The sequence below is a fragment of the Scyliorhinus torazame genome, chromosome 4 (genome assembly GCF_047496885.1).
Source record: "Scyliorhinus torazame isolate Kashiwa2021f chromosome 4, sScyTor2.1, whole genome shotgun sequence".
NCBI lineage: Eukaryota > Metazoa > Chordata > Chondrichthyes > Carcharhiniformes > Scyliorhinidae > Scyliorhinus > Scyliorhinus torazame.
In genome coordinates, this window is record NC_092710.1 from 75,303,433 (window position 1) to 75,328,980 (window position 25,548).

The following is a 25,548-nucleotide window of genomic DNA, read 5'->3' on the forward strand; positions in this document are numbered from 1 at the left end:
TCTGTGTGTGTGTGTGTGTGTGTGTGAAGGTCTGTGTGTGTGTGTGTGTGTGTGTGTGTGTGTGTGTGTGAAGGTCTGTGTGTGTGTGTGAAGGTCTGTGTGTGTGTGTGTGTGTGTGTGTGAAGGTCTGTGTGTGTGTGTGTGTGTGTGTATGTGTGTGAAGGTCTGTGTGTGAGTGAGTTTGCAGAGTGACCTCTCATAATGATAGATCCACTTACACCAGGGTGGGGTTAAAAATTCCAGCATGTTTATATACAGACATTAAGAAACACACAGACATCAGGTCATAAGGGAATGATGGCCTGATTCATCCACATGGACACTGACCCCTCACTGTCACTAACCTTCACCTCCGCTGACCCTCAATGCCACTGACCTGCAGTCACTGACTCTCCCTCTGACCCAGGCTCCTGCTCACTCCCATTGACCCTTTGTTGCCTTTCATTTTGTTTGTTTCTCCCTGTGGACACTGTGCTTCCTATTGTCCCTGCCACACACACACACACACACACACACACAACTGTCCTCACCTCTCTCCTCTGCCCCTCACCCCTTCCCACCTCCACTTGAGCCTTTGCAGCCACACAGCAGCCCTGACCCTCCCCCCCCCCCCCACCCTCCCCCTCAGTCACTGGACATCTCTGGGTCTGACCAGCCCCATTCAATGCCACCCCCCTCCCCCCCAACCCTTCCCCTCCCTTGGTACTGGACTGATCTGGATTCCCCCCTCCCACCCCGTCACCCAACCCTCATTCGCCACCACAACCTCCCTCGCTCCCTCCCACACACCCTCCCTATCCCCTGTCACTGGACAGCGCCTGGTCCGACCACATCTGCACCGTGTTGTCGAAGCGATGAGCGCAGGAGGACATTTTCATTCTTCAGCTCTTCTGCCTTGGGGTGCGGGGTGAGAGAAATAGAATGAGAGAGGGAGAATAGAGAGAATGAGAGAGAGAGAGAGAGAGACAGGGAGAAAGCGAGAGAGAGAGAGAAAGAGAAAGAGAGAGAAACAGAGAAAGAGAGAGAGAGGGAGAAGAGTAGAGATGGGGGGGGGGGGAGAGAGAGAGACAGAGACAGACAGAGAGATAGATAGAGAGAGATAGAGGAGAGAGAGAGGGAGAAGAGGGAGGAGCGAGATAGACAGGGAGAGAGAGAGAGAGAATGAGAAACAAACAGAGACACAAAGTGTAAGAGAGCAAGGGGGAAAGAGGGAGAGAAAGAAAGATGGAAAGGTAGGGGAAGAGAGAGAGAGACAGAAAGAGAGAGATAAGAGTGAGAAAAAGGCAGAGGCAGAGAGAGGGAGATAGAGACCAACAGAAATAGAAAGAGAGAGAGAGGGAATGAGAGACAGGCAGAAGGAGAGACAGAGAGAGAATGCGACAGAAGGATAAATAGATAGACAACAAGTAGGTTGAGAGGGAGAGTGACAGAAAGAGAGAGTCAGAGAGAGATAGAAAGAGTGAGAGGGGTGGGGACAGAGGGAGAGAAACAGAGAAAAGGAGAGACAGGGAGGGAGAGACAGTGAGCGAGAGAGAGAGAGAGAGAGAGAGAAACACACCACAGAGTGAGAGAGGGATGTAGATGAGGAGGGAGAAAGTGGGAAGAGAGAGAGAAAACAACATTACTGGAGAACAGGCACAAAACATACAGTGGCGTTTTGCCTTGCTAAGATGCTGCTACACTATGGTTTCATCAGAGAGGGAGGTGGTGGAAGGATGGAGAGAGGGCATAAGGGAAGAGGGGTGTCAGTCACAGGCTTTCCCCCACACCATTCCCGGAGGACTTTCGGCAATACCTGCTCCTCCCCACCGGGGTCAGGGAGCCAGTCTGCCTCCATCGGCTTCACTTCTGATCACCCTCCCTCCCTCCCTCCACCATCGCCTCAACACTTCACCCCTGAACACCGTGACTGGGTGTGGGTGATGGGAGGGGGGGGTCGTCAATGGTGAGTTGCCACATCCATGCAAGGGCACGTATGTGAGGGTCACGCTCACAGCGGATACCGGGGAGGGGGCAGGAAGGGGGGGGGGGGGAAGCACATGGCAGAGACAGAGTGTGACCGAGTGCAAGCGAGAGAGAGAATGGGCATGAGGCCACAGGAGAGCAGGGGGGGACAGATCAGGGGCGGATGCCAGCTGGAGGTTCAAAGGTCGGGGTTGAAGGTCAGGGTGCACCATCTACCTGTTGACGCAGCAGCTCGTTGTCTATTTGCAGTTGTTCCAGTTCCTTCAGCTCCTCCAGCAGGCGGACATTGCCCTGTCTCAGCTCCTGAATGTAGTCACATGCCTTCGACAGAATCCCACCTTTACTCTAGGGGAAGAGAGAGAGAAGCGTGAGGGATGGGGAGAGAGAGTGTGTGAGAGAAAGGTTTTGGGGGGGGGGGGGATGGAGGTATGTGACAGACAGTGAGCTGTGAAGCAGAGAGAGAGGGAGAAGAGCGTGAAGGAGGGAGGAAGAGAGAGGGCGAGGCACATGCGGGAGAGAGAGAGGAGCATGGGTGTGAGAGGCATGAGGGAGAAAGGTGTGGGGACAGAGAGAGAGAGAATTAGAGGAAGAGAGAGAGAAAGAGGAGTGATTGAGTGAGTGGCAGTGTGAGAGAGAAAGCTAAAAGGAAGAGATGGGCGTGAGGGAGGGAAAGAAAGAGATGTGAAGGAGGGAAGGAGAGGTGGAGGAAGACACATGAGGGAGAGGGGCATGGGGTAGAGAAGCATGAGGGAGAAGCATATGTGTAAGAGAGAGAGACAGAGAGAGGATTCACACTGTGATAGAAAATTCCCCAAAGGTTTACCATCAAACCCTCCAAAGGGCATAGTGGTTAGCACTGATGCTTCACAGCTCCAGTGTCCCAGGTTCGATTCCCCGCTGGGTCACTGTCTGTGCGGAGTCTGCACATCCTCCCCGTGTGTGCGTGGGTTTCCTCCGGGTGCTCCGGTTTCCTCCCACAGTCCAAAGACGTGCTGTTAGGTGGATTGGCCATGATAAATTGCCCTTAGTGTCCAAAAAGGTTAGGTGGGGTTACTGGGTTATGGGGATAGGGCGGAGGTGTTGACCTTGGGCAGGGTTCTCTTTCCAAGGGCCAGTGCAGACTCGATTGGCCGAATGGCCTCCTTCAGCACTGTAAATTCTATGATTCTATGAAATTTCTGACCCCAAGCCCAAATAATTCTGCAATTTTCCAGAGACTGTAACTCCTCCTACACTCCTCTGGAAGGGTAGGTGGGGTGAACAGAGGAGACAATAGGATATAGGTCGGTTGGGGGCTTGGGCAGAGAGATGGCAAATGGAGTTTAATCTGGACAAATGTGAGGTAATGGGAAGGTCTAATACAGGTGGGAAATATACTAATATAGGTGGGAAATATACAGTAAGGGGCAGAACCCTTAAGAGGATTGGCAGGCAGAGGGATCTGAATGTACAGGTCCACAGGTCACTGAAAGTGGCAACGCAGGTGGAGAAGGTAGTCAAGAAGGCATACGGCATGCTTGCCTTCATTGGCCGGGGCATTGAGTATAAAAATTGGCAGCTGTATAGAACTTTAGTCAGGCCACACTTGGAAGAGGCGGCCTGATAGAAGTCAACAAAACTATGAGGGGCATAGAGAGAGTGGATAGTCAGAAGTTTTTTCCCAGGGGGGAAGAGTCAATCACTAGGGGACATAGGTTTAAGGTGCGAGAGGCAAAGTTTAGAGGAGATGTGCAAGAGAAGTTTTTTTACACAGAGGGTAATGGGTGTTTGGAACTTGCTGCCGGAGGAGGTGGTGGAAGCAGGGACGATAGTGACATTTATGGAGTATCTTGACAAATACATGAATAGGATGGGAATAGAGGGATACGGACCCAGGAAGTGTAGAAGGTTTTAGGTTAGATGATGGGCACAGGCTTGGAGTGCCGAAGGGCCTGTTCCTGTGCTGTACTTTCTTTGAACAGCCTCTCAGTATCTACCCTGTCAAACACTGTCAGAATATGAACCCTTTCGAATGCGACCAGAACGCTCATTCTTCGAAACGCCAGAGAGCAGAGACCCAATCCACACTGTCTCACCTCACAGGACACTCCTCCCATCCCAAGAACCCAATGAGATCTTCCCTTAGATACACAGAACAAAATTCTGCAGTTTTGCAGGTCTGGTCTCACCTATACGATTGTAGTAAGGCTCCCTCACTCCGATGCAGCAAACGTCAGCTTGCCAATTGTTTCCCAAAAGCTTGCTGTTCCTGCATGTTAACATTCTGTGGTTCATCAGCAAGACACTCTGAATGCATTCTATTCAAGAGTGAAGCCTCGCTCTTTCCTCCATGCTGTTTCGCGGTCTCCCACCATTCAGAAAATACCGTCAACCACTGACGCACTGTGGCAGCCGTGTGTGCCATCTACAAGATGCACTGCAGGAAGTCACTGAGGCCCCTGAGGCAGCGCCTTCCAAACCCACGACCACTACCATCTAGAAGGACAAGGGCAGCGGAAACCTGGGGACCCCGCCACCCACCACTTTGCGCCATTCAGCGGCCTCCCCAGTTGGTGGACACGCTGCGCCGATAAGCACTCCTTTTGAAAAACGTGAACCTGGCGGTAGGGCTTCTGTGGTGAGCAGAGGTGGAGAGTAGCCATGTTTGCTCACAGGCAAAGAGCCCGGGGGCACAGGGCTTGCCACTCCAGACTTCAGCAGGGGGGGGGGGGGGGGGGGGGGAGTACCCTCGACTGGGGAAGGGAGGGGGGGGTACCCTCCAGAGGGGTGGGCCACCATGCGAAGAGGGGAGGGGGACAGGGCAGCCGCACGCGGCACCACCATGCCAACCCCTGGATCATTTACTCGTTCCGGGGGCAACCCACGTCCCTGCCCGTCTGCCCCACCGACCACCCATAACCCCCACTGACTGCCGAGGCCTCTGGCTGTGTGGCCGAGGCTATTGCGAATAGAGAATTGGCAATCGTGGTTGAGAGAGCACTTCACGCGACCCAAGTGGATTCCCGTGGGTGGGCCATGTAGCCTGTGGGTGTCATTGCCCAGCTTCCCAATCAGACCGCGATGCATGGACACTGTGCTTGAACACTGCGGTGGGCAACACCACACACGCAACACCAACATCCGAACACCATGGAGATGGGACACAGCTCCGGGCCCAGGTCCACAACCGGAGGCTGGGTGAGTCTACGGGCCGGGGGAGATGCCTGGAGAGATGGGCCAAGGGTTCGGAGGTCGGCCTGCATTGTAGAAAAAAGTGACAAGAGGCATCATTCTGGCTGTACTCAAGGGTTTCTAATGTGTCACCGGTGTCCAACAATTCCCCATTCTTCCGCCGGTGCTGCCGCTGCCCCAGTCCCCCACCACCCCCTCGCCCCCAACCCTCTCCCCCTTCCCCGGTGCCCTCAGTGATCCTCAACGTGGTCTTCCGAGCTCTGCCGCTACGTCTAGGTGTCTCCCCAGGGTGCACATCTGAGGTGGAGTCAGCCAGCTGCTTACCTCGTCCCGTGGCCTTCGATGCCCCTGGCGGGCGTCCTCTGGGCGCTCTGGGGCCAGAGGGTCCCGGCTCACTTGTCGGTGGCACATGCACAGCTGTGCTGCCCTGTCCCGTGTGCTGGCTGCGAGAGGCGGCCCCATCGGAGGGGTGGAACTTGGGGAGCTGGTGGCCACCTTCGCCACTCCATGGGACGGGTCCGGCTTGGCACCCGGCTCCCCCTCCTCCCTGTCGGTGTACATAGGGCCCAGGGGTTCACCTCCGGACGGAGGGGCAGCTGGTTTCCCCGGCTGCCCCTGCATCATCTGGCTCTGCCTGTCCTGGCGGATACCCATGGTCTGCACCATCGTGTCGACACCCTCTGCATTGCTCCTCAGCGACTGGGACAAGCTCCGCAGCCCCTCGTCCATTCCCGTCTGAGTGCGGGACGTGTCCCGCAGAACCTCAGCAAGGTCGGCCTGGTACTGGGTCACATCCCCCAGCGAGGCGGACATTCTGCCGAGACCCTCAGCCATGGCCGTCACCGACTGCGCGGCGCCCTGGACACCTTCACTCATGGTGCCGACCTCGTGCACCAGGCTCTCCCCTGCGGTCGCCACCCTGGCAGTGTTGGCCTCAGTGCCACGCACTGCCGGCGCCCATAGCCTCTGGGACTCCTCCAATCGGCTCTGGATCTGCTGGGGTGTTGCTGCGTCTCCCTCTGGATGTCCCGGCCGCTCCCTATCGTCCCCATCAGCTCCGGGTAACCCTGTTCCAGAGGCTCAGCATCAGGCTGGGACCCAGCTGGGCCCTGGGATCCAGCAGCTCTCCGACTGCTGTCTCTCTTGGGGGTTCCTGCCTCCGCCTGATGTGCATCAGCAGCAGTGTGGTGCTCACCAGATTGTGCCCCGGAAGCCTGACCACTGACTCATCAACCATGTTTTCCTCCAAGGTGTTCTCCTCGGAGTCAGGAGAGGGTACCACCCGGGACGGGGCGACGCCGTCGGCTGGAGGACCTGCGGGAGAATGGACATGTGATCAGTGGGAGGGATGGGTCAGTCAGTATGGCAATAACAACTCATGTTTCACACGTCCTCCGGGTTGGAACAAGCGGTTCCTTTCCGCCAGCCTCCGTGTTGGTAACTGATCAGCCCTCAGCCATCCCAGTCACCCCCAGGGCCCGAAGGAGGTGAGGATCAGTATGTCCAGCACCCCTCCGCCTGTCTGGGCCCGCTCCCGATGATTGTGGGACAGCTCCTCCTGCGAAGATACAGAGAGGGCATCATTAGCCGCACAGAGTGGTGGGAGGGGAGTTGTGAAGGAAGGGTTTGGGGGCCGCGTGGAATGTTGGGGGGGGGGGGGGGGGCTGCTCGTGCGGGGGCGGAAAAGTCTCGGGGGTGGGGGGGGGGGGGTCGTTGGTGCCAACTCACCCGTGTTGTCTGGTGTAGGTCGTTGACCTGCTTACGATACTGGAGGCCAGTCCTCCCGGTCACACATTCCCTGAGCTTACGGCTGCCGCCACCTCATCCCAGGCGGCACTGGCTGCCCTGTGGTTCACCCTCCGGGAACCTCGGGGGAATCCCTCCTGGGCTATTGAGGAGCCTGGCCAGGTCTGCATGGCCGAATCTTCGGGCCGGTCTCCTCGGCGCCATGGCTGCGAGCTGAGTGCTGTGCAAATGCTGTTTAAGTGCTGCTCGACCTTGTGAGTGGTGGTTGGCAAGCACGGTGCTGGCGAATTAGCTGCCAGCCTTCATTTGCGGCGAGAAGAGACATTACGTGGGTCACTTAACGTTGAACAGCGTTGCCGGCCTCGCAGGGCCGAGCGTCGGGAAGCTCGCGGCAGTTCCCGCTCACTACCACACTTAGAAATCCTTCCGAAAAATCGTGCCCTTAGTCTTTGAATATGTCTACAGCGGATCGACCCAGCATCCGGGATCGAACGGCCTCGCCTCGGAAACCCTGAGCAGGCGCCATTTAGCACTGCTTTCCACAAACGTGGACCAGGCGTACCGGCACTTGAAGAGCGGGGGGTGGGTCTCCCAGGCAATCAGGGGCCCCTGGGTGGTCGGACTCTGTGCAGGGTGGTACCCTGGCACCCCAGACGGCAGCCGGGCACTGTGGCACTGCCAGGGTGGCATCTTGCCCATACCGGGGATCAGGCCCGGGGATGGCCTGCCTTCATGAGGTGGGGTTTGGGGGGGAGGGGCTCGATGGCCCACTAATTGGTGAGTTTGGGGAGAGGGGGGGTTCCGGAGGCCGCGGTGGGAGGGTCTAGAGATTGAGGTGCCGTTTAAAATTGGCGTCCCGATCTCTCTCAGCGCTGGCGGGCGGAGCTGGGACTAAGCGGGGCCTCGGCGGGGCTCAGAAAGGAAGCAGAGTCCCGTTTAATAGCGGGATCGTTCGCGGCGCTGCCAGTGCCTGAAAACACCCGGCTAAACACCCGCCTGACACGGGATTCGGGTTTTTTCCCATTAAATCGCGCCTTCAGAGAGAGAGGGAGACAGAGAGAGAAAGAGAGCGAGAGCCCAGCATAACAGAGGTGCTGTCAAAAAACAAACATATGAATTAGGAGGAGTGGCCACTGGGCCCCTTCGAACCTGCTCAACTAGACCACGGCTAACCTAATTGTAACCTCAGCCCCACATCCCCGCTGACCCCCGATAACCTTTCACTTCTAACCCCTAGTTAATCAAGAATCTAACCACCTCGGCCTGAAAAATATTCAAAATCTCTTGCGCTAATGAGGAAGTGAGTGAGACCTGAGAGAGTTGTTTTAGCGGACACATCGGGGCACGCCTCTGGTAATGCCTGGTGAGGAGAATATGAGAGGGACCAGTGCACTGTTGAACTCTTCGTGACACTCTGCTAACAAGCTTTCCACTTCCCACCCTTCGGAAACATCTGCCCTTCCAAACCTCTGTTGCCGCCGTTTTTCTGACCCCCACCAAACCAGATTCAGGGCCTTGATTCCACTGTTTTCTCTGTAACATTAATCAGGGCGCGGGGAGTCCAAACTGAGTAAAGTAAAAATCAAGGTTTTATTCACACAAGCCGCATGCACACGCCGAATAGGTCCCGACCGGGTTCCCGCTGGGTCGCTACCTTACTGGCCGACCTTATATACTCGGCTTACTGAGATACCCGCCACGAGCGGGGGAGCAGGCGCTCTGCCAGGAGCACGGGGAAGGCCAGCATTCCCAGCCACAGGTTTGGGTCGATTGGGTTTGTGGACAGTGGGAGTGAATGGGAAGGGGTTTCTGTCCATTGGGATTGTATACAGTGGGAGTGAATGAGAAGGGGTTTGGGTCCATTGGGTTTGTATACAGTGGGAGTGAATGGGAAAGGGTTTGGGTCCATTGGGATTGTGTACAGTGGGAGTGAATGGGAAGGGGTTTGTGTCCATTGGGTTTGTGGACAGTGGGAGTGAATGGGAAGGGGTTTCTGTCCATTGGGATTGTTTACAGTGGGAATGAATGGGAAGGAGTTTGGGTCCATTGGGATTGTGTACAGTGGGAGTGAATGGGAAGTGGTTTGGATCCATTGGGATTGTGTACCCTGGGAGTGAACGGGAAGGGGTTTCGGTACATTGGGATTGTGTACAGTGGGAGTGAATGGGAAGGGATTTGGGTCCATTGGGTTTGTGGACAGTGGGAGTGAATGGGAAGGGGTTTGGGTCCATTGGGATTGTATACAGTGGGAGTGAATTGGAAGGGATTTGGGTCCAGTGGGTTTGTGGACAGTGGGAGTGAATGAGAAGGGGTTTGGGTCCATTGGGTTTGTGGACAGTGGGAGTGAATGGGAAAGGGTTTGGGTCCATTGGGATTGTGTACAGTGGGAGTGAATGAGAAGGGGTTTGTGTCCATTGGGTTTGTGGACAGTGGGAGTGAATGAGAAGGGTTGGGTCCATTGGGTTTGTGGACAGTGGGAGTGAATGGGAAGGGGTTTGGGTCCATTGGGTTTGTGGACAGTGGGAGTGAATGGGAAGGGGTTTCTGTCCATTGGGCTTGTTTACAGTGGCAGTGAATGGGAAGGGGTTTGGGTACATTGGGATTGTGTACAGTGGGAGTGAATGGGAAGGGGTTTGGGTCAATTGGGTTTGTGGACAGTGGGAGTGAATGGGAAGGGGTTTGGGTCCATTGGAATTATGTACAGTGGGAGTGAATGGGAAGGGTTTGGGTCCATTGGGATTGTGTACAGTGGGAAGGGGTTTGGGTCCATTGGGATTGTGTACAGTGGCAGGGAATGGTAAGTGGTTTGGGTCCATTGGGATTGTGTACCCTGGGAGTGAACGGGAAGGGGTTTTGGTACATTGGGATTGTGTACAGTGGGAGTGAATGGGAAGGGATTTGGGTCCATTGGGTTTATGGACAGTGGGAGTGAATGGGAATGGGTTTCGGTCCATTGGGATTGTATACAGTGGGAGTGAATGAGAAGGGGTTTGGGTCCATTTGGTTTGTGGACAGTGGGACTGAATGGGAAGGGGTTTGGTCCATTGGGATTGTGTACAGTGGGAGTGAGTGGGAAGGGGTTTGGATCCATTGGGATTGTGTACCCTGGGAGTGAACGGGAAGGGGTTTCGGTACATTGGGATTGTGTACAGTGGGAGTGAATGGGAAGGGATTTGGGACCATTGGGTTTGTGGACTGTGGGAGTGAATGGGAAGGGGTTTGGGTCCATTGGGATCGTGTACAGTGGGAGTGAATGGGAAGGGATTTGGGACCATTGGGTTTGTGGACTGTGGGAATGAATGGGAAGGGGTTTGGGTCCATTGGGATTGTTTACAGTGGGAGTGAATGGGAAGGGGTTTGGGTCCATTGGGACAGTGGGAGTGAATGGGAAGGGGTTTGGGTCCATTGGGTTTGTGGACAGTGGGAGTGAATGGGAAGGGGTTTGGTCCATTGGGATTGTGTACAGTGGGAAGGGGTTTGGGTCCATTGGGATAGTGTACAGTGGGAGTGAATGGGAAGTGGTTTGGTTCCATTGGGATTGTGTACCCTGGGAGTGAACGGGAAGGGGTTTCGGTACATTGGGATTGTGTACAGTGGGAGTGAATGGGAAGGGATTTGGGTCCATTGGGTTTGTGGACAGTGGGAGTGAATGCGAAGGGGTTCGGGATCCATTGGAATTGTGTACAGTGGCAGGGAATGGGAAGGGGTTTGGGTCCATTGGGATTGTGTACCCTGGGAGTTAACGGGAAGGGGTTTCGGTCCATTGGGATTGTGTACAGTGGGAGTGAGTGGGAAGGGGTTTGGATTCATTGGGATTGTGCACACGGAGTGAACGGGAAGGGGTTTCGGTACATTGGGATTGTGTACAGTGGGAGTGAATGGGAAGGGATTTGGGTCCATTGGGTTTGTGGACAGTGGGAGTGAATGGGAAGGTGTTGGGGTCCATTGGGATTGTATACAGTGGGAGTGAATGAGAAGGGGCTTGGGTCCATTGGGATTGTGTACAGTGGGAGTGAATGGGATGGGGTTTGTGTCCATTGGGTTTGTGGACAGTGGGAGTGAATGAGAAGGGGTTTGGGTCCATTGGGTTTGTGGACAGTGGGGGTGAATGGGAAGGGGTTTCTGTCCATTGGGATTGTATACAGTGGGAGTGAATGAGAAAGGGTTTGGGTCCATTGGGTTTGTGGACAGTGGGAGTGAATGGGAAAGGGTTTGGGTCCATTGGGATTGTGTACAGTGGGAGTGAATGGGATGGGGTTTGTGTCCATTGGGTTTGTGGACAGTGGGAGTGAATGAGAAGGGGTTTGGGTCCATTGGGTTTGTGGACAGTGGAGGTGAATGGGAAGGGGTTTCTGTCCATTGGGATTGTATACAGTGGGAGTGAATGAGAAAGGGTTTGGGTCCATTGGGTTTGTGGACAGTGGGAGTGTATGGGAAAGGGTTTGGGTCCATTGGGATTGTGTACAGTGGGAGTGAATGGGAAGGAGTTTGTGTCCATTGGGTTTGTGGACAGTGGGAGTGAATGGGAAGGGGTTTGGGTCCATTGGGTTTGTGGACAGTGGGAGTGAATGGGAAGGGGTGTCTGTCCACTGGGATTGTTTACAGTGGGAGTGAATGGGAAGGGGTTTGGGTCCATTGGGATTGTGTACAGTGGGAGTGAATGAGAAGGGATTTGGGACCATTGGGTTTGTGGACTGTGGGAGTGAATGGGAAGGGGTTTGGGTACATTGGGATTATTTACAGTGGGAGTGAATGAGAAGGGGTTTGGGTCCATTGGGTTTGTGGACAGTGGGAGTGAATGGGAAGCGGTTTGGGTCCATTGGGTTTGTGGACAGTGGGAGTGAATGGGAAGGGGTTTGGGTCCATTGGAATTATGTACGGTGGGAGTGAATGGGAAGGGTTTAGGTCCATTGGGATTGTGTACAGTGGGAAGGGGTTTGGGTCCATTGGGATTGTGTACAGTGGGAGTGAATGGGAAGGGGTTTGGTTCCATTGAGATTGTGTACAGTGGGAGTGAATGGGAAGAGGTTTGGATCCATTGGGATTGTGTACACTGGGAGTGAATGGGAAGGGGTTTTGGTACATTGGGATTGTGGACAGTGGACTGAATGGGAAGGGGTTTGGATCCATTGGGATTGTGTACAGTGGGAGTGAGTGGGAAGGGGTTTGGATCCATTGGGATTGTGTACCCTGGGAGTGAACGGGAAGGGGTTTTGGTACATTGGGATTGTGTACAGTGGGAGTGAATGGGATGGGGTTTGTGCCATTGGGTTGGTGGACAGTGGGAGTGAATGAGAAGGTGTTTGTTACCAGTGGGAGTGAATGTGAAGGGGTTTCTGTCCATTGGGATTGTATACAGTGGGAGTGAATGAGAAGGGGTTTGGGTCCATTGGGTTTGTGGACAGTGGGAGTGAATGGGAAGGGGTTTGGTCCATTGGGATTGTGTACAGTGGGAAGGGGTTTGGGTCCATTGGGATTGTGTACAGTGGGAGTGAATGGGAAGTGGTTTGGTTCCATTGGGATTGTGTACCCTGGGAGTGAACGGGAAGGGGTTTCGGTACATTGGGATTGTGTACAGTGGGAGTGAATGGGAAGGGATTTGGGTCCATTGGGTTTGTGGACAGTGGGAGTGAATGCGAAGGGGTTCGGGATCCATTGGAATTGTGTACAGTGGCAGGGAATGGGAAGGGGTTTGGGTCCATTGGGATTGTGTACCCTGGGAGTTAACGGGAAGGGGTTTCGGTCCATTGGGATGGTGTACAGTGGGAGTGAGTGGGAAGGGGTTTGGATTCATTGGGATTGTGCACACGGAGTGAACGGGAAGGGGTTTCGGTACATTGGGATTGTGTACAGTGGGAGTGAATGGGAAGGGATTTGGGTCCATTGGGTTTGTGGATAGTGGGAGTGAATGGGAAGGTGTTGGGGTCCATTGGGATTGTATACAGTGGGAGTGAATGAGAAGGGGCTTGGGTCCATTGGGATTGTGTACAGTGGGAGTGAATGGGATGGGGTTTGTGTCCATTGGGTTTGTGGACAGTGGGAGTGAATGAGAAGGGGTTTGGGTCCATTGGGTTTGTGGACAGTGGGGGTGAATGGGAAGGGGTTTCTGTCCATTGGGATTGTATACAGTGGGAGTGAATGAGAAAGGGTTGGGGTCCATTGGGTTTGTGGACAGTGGGAGTGAATGGGAAAGGGTTTGGGTCCATTGGGATTGTGGACAGTGGGAGTGAATGGGAAGGGGTTTGGGTCCATTGGAATTATGTACAGTGGGAGTGAATGGGAAGCGTTTAGGTCCATTGGGATTGTGTACAGTGGGAAGGGGTTTGGGTCCATTGGGATTGTGTACAGTGGGAGTGAATGGGAAGGGGTTTGGTTCCATTGAGATTGTGTACAGTGGGAGTGAATGGGAAGAGGTTTGGATCCATTGGGATTGTGTACACTGGGAGTGAATGGGAAGGGGTTTTGGTACATTGGGATTGTGGACAGTGGGACTGAATGGGAAGGGGTTTGGATCCATTGGGATTGTGTACAGTGGGAGTGAGTGGGAAGGGGTTTGGATCCATTGGGATTGTGTACCCTGGGAGTGAACGGGAAGGGGTTTTGGTACATTGGGATTGTGTACAGTGGGAGTGAATGGGATGGGGTTTGTGCCATTGGGTTGGTGGACAGTGGGAGTGAATGAGAAGGTGTTTGTGTCCAGTGGGAGTGAATGTGAAGGGGTTTCTGTCCATTGGGATTGTATCCAGTGGGAGTGAATGAGAAGGGGTTTGGGTCCATTGGGTTTGTGGACAGTGGGAGTGAATGGGAAGGGGTTTGGGTCCATTGGGATTGTGTACAGTGGGAGTGAATGAGAAGGGATTTGGGACCATTGGGTTTGTGGACTGTGGGAGTGAATGGGAAGGAGTTTGGGTCCATTGGGATTGTTTACAGTGGGAGTGAATGGGAAGGGGTTTGGGTCGATTGGGTTTGTGGACAGTGGGAGTGAATGGGAAGGGGTTTCTGTCCATTGGGATTGTATACAGTGGGAGTGAATGAGAAGGGGTTTGGGTCCATTGGGTTTGTGGACAGTGGGAGTGAATGGGAAAGGGTTTGGGTCCATTGGGATTGTGTACAGTGGGAGTGAATGGGAAGGGGTTTGTGTCCATTGGGTTTGTGGACAGTGGGAGTGAATGGGAAGGGGTTTCTGTCCATTGGGATTGTTTACAGTGGGAGTGAATGGGAAGGAGTTTGGGTCCATTGGGATTGTGTACAGTGGGAGTGAATGAGAAGGGATTTGGGGCCATTGGGTTTGTGGACTGTGGGAGTGAATGGGAAGTGGTTTGGATCCATTGGGATTGTGTACCCTGGGAGTGAACGGGAAGGGGTTTCGGTACATTGGGATTGTGTACAGTGGGAGTGAATGGGAAGGGATTTGGGTCCATTGGGTTTGTGGACAGTGGGAGTGAATGAGAAGGGGTTTGGGTCCATTGGGATTGTATACAGTGGGAGTGAATTGGAAGGGATTTGGGTCCACTGGGTTTGAGGACAGTGGGAGTGAATGGGAAAGGGTTTGGGTCCATTGGGATTGTGTACAGTGGGAGTGAATGAGAAGGGGTTTGGGTGCATTGGGTTTGTGGACAGTGGGAGTGAATGGGAAAGGGTTTGGGTCCATTGGGATTGTGTACAGTGGGAGTGAATGGGATGGGGTTTGTGTCCATTGGGTTTGTGGACAGTGGGAGTGAATGAGAAGGGTTGGGTCCATTGGGTTTGTGGACAGTGGGAGTGAATGGGAAGGGGTTTGGGTCCATTGGGTTTGTGGACAGTGGGAGTGAATGGGAAGGGGTTTGGGTCCATTGGGTTTGTGGACAGTGGCAGTGAATGGGAAGGGGTTTGGGTCCATTGGGATTGTGTACAGTGGGAGTGAATGAGAAGGGATTTGGGACCATTGGGTTTGTGGACTGTGGGAGTGAATGGGAAGGGGTTTGGGTCCATTGGGATTGTTTACAGTGGGAGTGAATGGGAAGGGGTTTGGGTCCATTGGGTTTGTGGACAGTGGGAGTGAATGGGAAGGGGTTTGGGTCCATTGGAATTATGTACAGTGGGAGTGAATGGGAAGGGTTTGGGTCCATTGGGATTGTGTACAGTGGGAAGGGGTTTGGGTCCATTGGGATTGTGTACAGTGGGAGTGAATGGGAAGGGGTTTGGTTCCATTGGGATTGTGTACAGTGGGAGTGATTTGGAAGGGGGTTTGGGTCCATTGAGATTGTGTTCAGTGGGAGTGAATGCGAAGGGGTTCGGGATCCACTGGGATTGTGTACAGTGGCAGGGAATGGGAAGTGGTTTGGGTCCATTGGGATTGTGTACCCTGGGAGTGAACGGGAAGGGGTTTTGGTACATTGGGATTGTGTACAGTGGGAGTGAATGGGAAGGGATTTGGGTCCATTGGGTTTATGGACAGTGGGAGTGAATGGGAATGGGTTTCGGTCCATTGGGATTGTATACAGTGGGAGTGAATGAGAAGGGGTTTGGGTCCATTTGGATTGGGGACAGTGGGACTGAATGGGAAGGGGTTTGGTCCATTGGGATTGTGTACAGTGGGAGTGAGTGGGAAGGGGTTTGGATCCATTGGGATTGTGTACCCTGGGAGTGAACGGGATGGGGTTTCGGTACATTGGGATTGTGTACAGTGGGAGTGAATGGGAAGGGATTTGGGACCATTGGGTTTGTGGACTGTGGGAGTGAATGGGAAGGGGTTTGGGTCCATTGGGATCGTGTACAGTGGGAGTGAATGGGAAGGGATTTGGGACCATTGGTTTTGTTGTCTGTGGGAATGAATGGGAAGGGGTTTGGGTCCATTGGGATTGTTTACAGTGGGAGTGAATGGGAAGGGGTTTGGGTCCATTGGGACTGTGGGAGTGAATGGGAAGGGGTTTGGGTCCATTGGGTTTGTGGACAGTGGGAGTGAATGGGAAGGGGTTTGGTCCATTGGAATTATGTACAATGGGAGTGAATGGGAAGGGTTTGGGTCCATTGGGATTGTGTACAGTGGGAAGGGGTTTGGGTCCATTGGGATTGTGTACAGTGGGAGTGAATGGGAAGTGGTTTGGTTCCATTGGGATTGTGTACTGTGGGAGTGATTTGGAAGGGGGTTTGGGTCCATTGGGATTGTGTACAGTGGGAGTGAATGCAAAGGGGTTCGGGATCCATTGGGGTTGTGTACAGTGGCAGGGAATGGGAAGGTGTTTGGGTCCATTGGGATTGTGTACCCTGGGAGTGAATGGGAAGGGGTTTGGGTTCATTGGGATTGTGTACAGTGGGTGTGAATGGGAAGGGGTTTGGGTCTATTGGGATTGTGTGCAGGGGACTGAATGGGAAGGGGTTTGGATCCATTGGGATTGTGTACAGTGGGACTGAATGGGAAGGGGTTTGGTCCATTGGGATTGTGTACAGTGGGAGTGAATGGGAAGGGGTTTGGTCCATTGGGATTGTGTACAGTGGGAGTGAGTGGGAAGGGGTTTGGATCCATTGGGATTGTGTACCCTGGGAGTGAACGGGAAGGGGTTTCGGTACATTGGGATTGTGTACAGTGGGAGTGAGTGGGAAAGGATTTGGGTCCATTGGGTTTGTGGACAGTGAGAGTGAATGGGAAGGCGTTTGGGTCCATTGGGTTTGTGGACAGTGGGACTGAATGGGAAGGGGTTTGGTCCATTGGGATTGTGTACAGTGGGAGTGAGTGGGAAGGGGTTTGGATCCATTGGGATTGTGTACCCTGGGAGTGAACGGGAAGGGGTTTCGGTACATTGGGATTGTGTACAGTGGGAGTGAGTGGGAAGGGATTTGGGTCCATTGGGTTTGTGGACAGTGAGAGTGAATGGGAAGGGGTTTGGGTCCATTGGGTTTGTGGACAGTGGGAGTCAATGGGAAGGGGTTTGATAAGTGGAGCGTGATTTAGTGATATTGTTGACCGCATTTCTCCAGTGCCTCCCTTAACCACCGATAAATCAGGTTGAGGGATGCACTCACCTGGCCTGTTTTCGAACTGTCTACACAGCAATCCGGAATAATCTTCGACAGCTGCACAATCCAGTTATTGATCTTATCTCTTCTGCGTCTCTCCACTGGAATGACAGAGAGAGAGGGTGTCAGAGCAAGAACAGCCAACAAGTCCCACAGTTTGAGGTGGGAGGGGTGGGGCGGGTGAGGAATCAGTCCCACAGTTTGGCGGGTCGGGTGTACTTATGGTTTTTCGGATGGCAGGATATCCTGGGCCGTCACCGAAGAGATCAGCAAGTGCCCACCCATCCCCGAATGGCTGTCCCCATCTGATTGACTGACAGCTTTGCAGCCCTGTAGCGCCACTGGGAGTGGCGGTGGCTACTGCGGGGATTGCATCCTGTACCAGCAAGAATCATAGAATTTACAGTGCAGTACATTTTAGCCGATTGGGTCTGCACCAGCCCTTGGACAATCCACCTAACCTGCACATCTTTGGACTGTGGGAATAAACCGGAGCACCCGGAGGAAACCCACGCAGACACGGCGAGAACGTGCAGACTCCGCACAGACAGAGACCCAAGCCGGGAATCGAACCGGGGACCCTGGAGCTGTGAAGCCACAGTGCTAACCACCATGCTGCCGTGATGCCAGCATCAGCAGACAAGCTTAATACTGGAGAGCAGTCAGCAGGGGCCGTGGGTGGGAGGAGACTCTCCATTTGGGTAAGGTGGCCTGTGAGGGAGGCAACCCAGTCAGTAAAAGTACTCGGCTTGCCCCCTCCGTCCCTAACCTCTGCCCGCCAACATCGCAGTTGCAGCCTGGCAGGAAGTGGCCTCAATTAGGGAGTGGGAAGGCGGGCTGCCCAGGCCTCGTACCCTCCCCTGGTACAATCACAGCCAGGATCGGGGGTGGGGGGGGGGGGGGGGGGTGACATGAAGGGCACCAGCAGAGCTTTCCCAGTCCCACCCGCCTGCAAAGCAGGTGACTGGTGAACACTGCGTCTGAGAGACTGAAGGGAGGCTAATAATGCTGACTTACCCTCATTGTGCTGTGCTCGCCTCTTATCATCTCTCGCAACTCGAGGACTTTCCAACTTTCTGAAAGATAGAAAGAGAAACAGAATGTGAACACGAGTGATATGGGGAGGGGGAAAGACAGAGGGAGATACACAGAGAGAGAGACAAAAAGAGAGAGGGACTGAGAGAGAGAGACTGGAAGCCTGTCCACTGGGGTCCGCAGGGATCAGTGTTGGGGCCCTTGCTGTTTGTGGTTTATGTAAATGATTTAGAAATGAATGTAGGAGGGTTGATCAGTACGTTTGCAGATGATCCGAAAATTGGCGTGATGTGTGTGAGTGACAGTGTGTGTGTGACAGTGTGAGTGACTGTGTGTGTGTGTGACAGTGTGTGTGTGACAGTGTGTGTGTGTGTGTGTGTGACAGTGTGTGTGTGTGTGTGTGACAGTGTGTGTGTGTCAGTGTGTGTGCCAGACAGTGTGTGTGTGACAGTGTGTGTGCCAGACAGTGTGTGAGTGACAGTGTGTGTGTGACAGTGTGTGAGTGACAGTGTGTGTGTGACAGTGTGTGTGTGACAGTGTGTGTGTGTGTGTGACAGTGTGTGTGTGTCAGTGTGTGTGCCAGACAGTGTGTGAGTGACAGTGTGTGTGTGACAGTGTGTGTGCCAGACAGTGTGTGTGACAGTGTGTGAGTGACAGTGTGTGTGTGGCAGTGTGTGTGTGTGACAGTGTGTGTGTGACAGTGTGTGTGTGACAGTGAGTGTGCCAGACAGTGTGTGACAGTGTGTGAGTGACAGTGTGTGAGTAACAGTGTGTGTGTGACAGTGTGTGTGCCTGTGTGTGTGTGACAGTGTGAGTGACTGTGTGTGTGTGAGACAGTGTGTGTGACAGTGTGTGAGTGACAGTGTGTGTGTGTGTGAATGACAGTGGGTGTGTGACAGTGTGGCAGTGTGTTTGAGACAGCGTGTGTCTGAGTGTGTCTGACAGTCTGTGTGATGTGTGTGAGTGAGTGTGTGTGAGACAGTGTGTGTGTGACAGCGTGCGACAGTGTGTGAGTAACAGTGTGTGTGTGACAGTGTGTGTGTGTGGCAGTGTGTGTGTGAGTGTGTGTGTGAGTGTGTGTGGCAGAGTGTGTGTGACAGTGTGTGTGTGTGACAGTGTGCAAGTGACACTGTGTGTGTAACAGTGAGTGTGTGTGTGACAGTGTGTGAGTGACAGTGTGTGTGACAGTGTGTGAGACAGTGTGTGTGACAGTGTGTGTGCCTGACAGTGTGTGTGTGACAGTGTGTGTGTGTGTGTGACAGAGTGCATGTGACAGTGTGTGTGACAGTGTGTGTGTGTGACAGTGTGTGTGTGAGTGACAGTGTGTGTGTGACAGTGTGTGTGACAGTGTGTGTGTGAGTGACAGTGTATGTGTGACAGTGTGTGAGTGACAGTGTGTGTGTGTGAGTGTGTGTGACAGTGTGTGTGTGAGACAGTGTGTGTGACTGTGTGTGTGTGTGTGACAGTGTGTGTGTGTGTGTGAATGACAGTGTGTGTGTGACAGTGTGTGTGCGACAGTGTGTGTGTGAATGTATGTAACAGTGTGTGTGTGACAGTGTGTGAGTGACAGTGTGTGTGTGGCAGTGTGTGTGTGTGACAGTGTGTGTGTGACAGTGTGTATGTGTGTGAGTGTGTGTGACAGTGTGTGTGACAGTCTGTGCGAGAGACAGTGTGTGTGACAGTGTGTGCGTGAGACAATGTGTGTGTGACAATGTGTGTGACAGTGTGTGTGTGAGACAGTGTGTGTGACAGTGTGAGTGACAGTGTGTGTGTGAAAGTGTGTGTGTGACAGTGTGTGTGACAGTGTGTGAGTGACAGTGAGTGTGTGAAAGTGTGTGTGAGTGTGTGTGTGACAGTGTGTGTGTGGCAGTGTGTGTGTGGCAGTGTGTGTGTGTGACAGTGTGTGTGTGTGTGAGTGACAGTGTGTGTGTGAATGACAGTGTGTGTGTGACAGTGTGTGTGCCAGACAGTGTGTGTGACAGTGTGTGAGTGACAGTCTGTGCGAGAGACAGTGTGTGTGACAGTGTGTGCGTGAGACAATGTGTGTGTGACAGTGTGTGTGACAGTGTGTGAGTGAGTGTGTGTGTGACTGTGTGTCTGACAGTGTGTTTGTGAGACAGTGTGTGACAGTGTGTGTGACAGTGTGAGTGACAGTGTGTGTGTGAGTGTGAATGACAGTGTGTCTGTGTGACAGTGTGTGAGTGACAATGTGTGTGTGAAAGTGTGTGTGGCAGTGTGTGTGTGGCAGTGTGTGTGTGGCAGTGTGTGTGTGGCAGTGTGTGTGTGTGACAGTGTGTGTGTGTGAGTGACAGTGTGTGTGTGTGAATGACAGTGTGTGTGTGAGTGTGTGTGACAGTGTGTGAATGACAGTGTGTGTGTGTGTGAATGACAGTGTGTGTGTGACAGTGTGTGTGCCAGACAGTGTGTGTGACAGTGTGTGAGTGACAGTCTGTGCGAGAGACAGTGTGTGTGACAGTGTGTGCGTGAGACAATGTGTGTGTGACAGTGTGTGAGTGAGTGTGTGTGTGACTGTGTGTCTGACAGTGTGTTTGTGAGACAGTGTGTGTGACAGTGTGTGTGTGACAGTGTGAGTGACAGTGTGTGAGTGTGAATGACAGTGTGTCTGTGTGACAGTGTGTGTGTGAGAGACAGTGTGTGCGTGTGACTGTGTGTGTGTGTGACTGTGTGTGAGTGACAGTGTGTGTGTGAGACAGTGTGTGAGTGACTGCGTGTGTGTGTGTGTGTGACAGTGTGTGTGTGACAGTGTGTGTGACAGTGTGTGCATGTGACAGTGTGTGTGTGGCAGTGTGTGTGACAGTTTGTGTCTGTGTGACAGAGTGTGTGAGTGACAGTGTGTGAATGACAGTGTGTGTGCGACAGTGTGTGTGAGAGACAGTGTGTGTGGGACAGTGTGTGTGAGTGTATGTGTGTGAGTGACAGTGTGTGAATGACAGCGTGTGTGTGAGAGTGTTTGTGAGTGTGTGAGACAGTGTGTGCGCGAGTGTGACAGTGTGTGTGTGACAGTGTGTGTCTGACAGTGTGTGTGTGTGTGTGACAGAGTGTGTGTGACAGTGTGTGAGACAGTGTGTGTGACCGTGTGTGAGACAGTGTGTGTGTGACACTGTGTGTGACAGTGTGTGACAGTGTGTGTGAGTGTGTGTGTGCCTGTTTGTGTGTGTGTGACAGTGTGTGTGTGACAGTGTGTGTGTGAGACAGTGTGTGTGTGACATTGTGTGAGTGATAGTGTGTGTGTGTGACAGTGTGTGTGTGTCAGTGTGTGTGTGACAGTGTGTGAATGACAGTGTGTGTGTGACAGTGTGTGTGTGACAGTGTGTGTGTCAGTGTCTGTGTGACAGTGTGTGTGACAGTGTGTGTGTGTCAGTGTGTGAATGACTGTGTGTGTGCGACAGTGTGTGTGTGACAGTGTATGTAACAGTGTGTATGTGAGTGTATGTGACAGTGTGTGTGTGTGTGACAGTGTGTGTATGTGACAGTGTGTGAGTGACAGTGTGTGTGTGACAGTGTGTGTGTGACAGTGTGTGAGCCTGTGTGTATGTGAGTGTGTGTGTGAGTGTGTGAATGACAGTGAGTGTGTGAATGACAGTGTGTGTGTGTGACAGTGTGTGTGTGACAGTGTGTGTGTGACAGTGTGTGTGTGAGTGTGTGTGTGTGTGTGAATGACAGTGTGTGTGTGTGACAGTGTGTGTTTGACAGTGTGTGTGAGTGTGTGTGTGACAGTGTGTGTGACAGTGTGAGTGACAGAGTGTGAGTGACAGTGTGTGTGACAGTGTGTGTGTGAGTGTGAGAGTGTGTGTGACAGTGGGTGTGTGGCAGTGTGTGTGACAGTGTGTGTGTGTGACAGTGTGTGTGTGAGTGTGTGTGTGACAGTGTGTGTGTGTGACAGTGTGTGTGTGTGTGACAGTGTGTGTATGTGACAGTGTGTGTATGTGACAGTGTGTGAGTGACAGTGTGTGAGTGACAGTGTGTGTGTGACAGTGTGTGTGTGACAGTGTGTGTGTGACAGTGTGTGAGCCTGTGTGTATGTGAGTGTGTGAATGACAGTGAGTGTGTGAATGACAGTGTGTGTGTGTGACAGTGTGTGTGTGACAGTGTGTGTGTGAGTGTGTGTGTGAGTGTGTGAATGACAGTGTGTGTGTGACAGTGTGTGTGTGAGTGTGTGAAGGACAGTGAGTGCGTGAGTGTGTGTGTGTGAGTGTGTGTGACAGTGTGTGTGTGTGACAGTGTGTGAGTGTGACAGTGTGTGAGTGACAGTGTGTGTGAGACAGTGTGTGTGTGTGACAGTGTGTGAGTGTGACAGTGTGTGTGTGACAGTGTTTGTGTGAGTGAGTGTGTGTGTGACAGTGTGTATGACCATGTGTGTGTGTGACAGTGTGTGTGACAGTGTGTGTGTGACAGTGTGTGTGTGTGAGTGTGTGTGACAGTGTGTGTGTGACAGTGTGTGTGTGAGTGTGTGTGACAGTGTGTGTGTGACAGTGTGTGTGTGAGTGAGTGTGTGTGTGACAGTGTGTGTGTGTGTGACAGTGTGTGTGTGAGTGTGTGAGTGAGTGTGTGTGTGACAGTGTGTTTGTGAGACAGTGTGTGACAGTGTGTGTGACAGTGTGAGTGACAATGTGTGTGTGAAAGTGTGTGTGGCAGTGTGTGTGTGGCAGTGTGTGTGTGGCAGTGTGTGTGTGTGACAGTGTGTGTGTGTGTGAGTGACAGTGTGTGTGTGTGAATGACAGTGTGTGTGTGACAGTGTGTGTGTGAGTGTGTGTGACAGTGTGTGAATGACAGTGTGTGTGTGTGTGAATGACAGTGTGTGTGTGACAGTGTGTGTGCCAGACAGTGTGTGTGACAGTGTGTGAGTGACAGTCTGTGCGAGAGACAGTGTGTGTGACAGTGTGTGCGTGAGACAATGTGTGTGTGACAGTGTGTGAGTGAGTGTGTGTGTGACTGTGTGTCTGACAGTGTGTTTGTGAGACAGTGTGTGTGACAGTGTGTGTGTGACAGTGTGAGTGACAGTGTGTGAGTGTGAATGACAGTGTCTGTGTGACAGTGTGTGTGTGAGAGACAGTGTGTGCGTGTGACTGTGTGTGTGTGTGACTGTGTGTGAGTGACAGTGTGTGTGTGAGACAGTGTGTGAGTGACTGCGTGTGTGTGTGTGTGTGACAGTGTGTGTGTGACAGTGTGTGTGACAGTGTGTGCATGTGACAGTGTGTGTGTGGCAGTGTGTGTGACAGTGTGTGTCTGTGTGACAGAGTGTGTGAGTGACAGTGTGTGAATGACAGTGTGTGTGACAGTGTGTGTGACAGTGTGTGTGTGACAGTGTGTGTGTGTGAGTGTGTGTGACAGTGTGTGTGTGACAGTGTGTGTGTGAGTGTGTGACAGTGTGTGTGTGACAGTGTGTGTGTGAGTGAGTGTGTGTGTGACAGTGTGTGTGTGTGTGACAGTGTGTGTGTGAGTGAGTGTGTGTGTGACAGTGTGTGTGTGCGTGAGTGTGTGAATGACAGTGTGTGACAGTGTATGTGACAGTGTGTGTGTGACAATGTGTGTGAATGACAGCGTGTGTGTGACAGTGTGTGTGAGTGTGTGAGACAGTGTGTGCGTGAGTGTGACAGTGTGTCTGACAGTGTGTGTGTGTGTGACAGAGTGTGTGTGACAGTGTGTGTGAGTGTGTGAGACAGTGTGTGTGTGACACTGTGTGTGTGACAGTGTGTGTGACAGTGTGTGTGTGATAGTGTGACAGTGTGTGTGTGTGTGTGTGTGTGTGAGTGACTGTTTGTGTGTGAGTGTGTGTGACAGTGTGTGTGTGACAGTGTGTGTGTGTGTGAGACAGTGTGTGTGTGACATTGTGTGAGTGATAGTGTGTGTGTGACAGTGTGTGAGTGAGTGTGTGTGACAGTGTGTGTGATAGTGTGTGTGACTGTGTGTGTGTGTGACAGTGTGTGTGTGACAGTGTGTGAATGACAGTGTGTGTGTGACAGTGTGTGTGTGACAGTGTGTGTGTCAGTGTCTGTGTGACAGTGTGTGTGTGTGAGTGTGTGAATGACTGTGTGTGTGCGACAGTGTGTGTGTGACAGTGTATGTAAGTGTGTGTGTGACAGTGTGTGCGTGTGACAGTGTGTGTGTGTGACAGTGTGTGTGACAGTGTGTGAGTGACAGTGTGTGTGTGACAGTGTGTGAGCCTGTGTGTATGTGAGTGTGTGTGTGTGAATGACAGTGAGTGTGTGAATGACAGTGTGTGTGTGTGACAGTGTGTGTGTGAGACAGTGTGTGTGTGACAGTGTGTGTGTGAGTGTGTGAATCACAGTGTGTGTATGTGACAGTGTGTGTGTGACAGTGTGTGTTTGACAGTGTGTATGAGTGTGTGTGTGACAGTGTGTGTGACAGTGTGAGTGACAGTGTGTGTGACAGTGTGTGTGTGAGTGTGCGTGTGAGAGTGCGTGTGACAGTGTGTGTGTGGCAGAGTGTGTGAGACAGTGTGTGTGTGTGACAGTGTGTGTGTGAGTGTGTGTGTCACAGTGTGTGTGTGTGAATGACAGTGTGTATGTGACAGTGTGTGTGTGAGTGTGTGAAGGACAGTGAGTGTGTGACAGTGTGTGTGTGTGAGTGTGTGAGTGTGACAGTGTGTGAGTGACAGTGTGTGTGTGTGACAGTGTGTGAGTGACAGTGTGTGTGTGACAGTGTGTGTGTGACAGTGTGTGTGTGACAGTGTGTGAGCCTGTGTGTATGTGAGTGTGTGTGTGAGTGTGTGAATGACAGTGAGTGTGTGAATGACAGTGTGTGTGTGACAGTGTGTGTGTGAGACAGTGTGTGTGTGACAGTATGTGTGTGAGTGTGTGTGTGAGTGTGTGAATGACAGTGTGTGTATGTGACAGTGTGTGTGTGACAGTGTGTGTGTGACAGTGTGTGTGTGTGTGCGTGTGACAGTGTGTGTGTGGCAGAGTGTGTGAGACAGTGTGTGTGTGTGACAGTGTGTGTGTGAGTGTGTGTGTGACAGTGTGTGTGTGTGAATGTGTGAATGACAGTGTGTATGTGACAGTGTGTGTGTGAGTGTGTGAAGGACAGTGAGTGTGTGACAGTGTGTGTGTGTGACAGTGTGTGAGTGTGACAGTGTGTGAGTGACAGTGTGTGTGTGAGACAGTGTGTGTGTGTGACAGTGTGTGAGTGACAGTGTGTGTGTGAGTGTGTGTGTGACAGTGTTTGTGAGTGAGTGTGTGTGTGACAGTGTGTATGACAGCGTGTGTGTGTGACAGTGTGTGTGTGACAGTGTGTGTGTGACAGTGTGTGTGTGTGTGTGACAGTGTGTGTGTGACAGTGTGTGTGTGACAGTGTGTGTGACAGTGTGTGTGTGACAGTGTGTGTGTGTCAGTGTGTGTGTGTGTGTGTGAGTGTGTGTGTGACAGTGTGTGTGTGTGAGAGTGTGTGAATGACAGTGTGTGACAGTGTGTGTGACAGTGTGTGTGTGACAGTGTGCGTGTGACAGTGTATGTGACAGTGTGTGTGTGACAATGTGTGTGTGACAGTGTGCGTGTGACAGTGTGTGAGTGTGTGTGTGACAGTGTGTGTGACAGTGTGTGTGTGAGTGTGTGTGTGACAGTGTGTGTGACAGTGTGTGTGACAGTGTGTGTGTGA

At 52.7% G+C, this 25,548-nt stretch overlaps 1 protein-coding gene across 2 annotated transcripts in view; it reads right to left on the reverse strand.

The window, feature by feature from the left end:
- Positions 1–225: 225 nt before the first annotated feature.
- Positions 226–25,548, reverse strand: part of LOC140410306 (upstream stimulatory factor 1-like) — a 154,120-nt gene continuing 128,797 nt past the window's right edge. For both annotated transcript variants that reach the window (XM_072498287.1, XM_072498288.1), the window contains exons 8-11: positions 17,896–17,954; positions 16,885–16,979; positions 2,182–2,310; positions 226–894 (exon numbers count right to left, since the gene is read on the reverse strand). In XM_072498287.1, the coding sequence (XP_072354388.1) occupies positions 805–894; positions 2,182–2,310; positions 16,885–16,979; positions 17,896–17,954 (373 nt within the window). In that variant the 3' untranslated portion in view covers positions 226–804. The remainder of the gene's footprint in view (positions 895–2,181; positions 2,311–16,884; positions 16,980–17,895; positions 17,955–25,548) is intronic.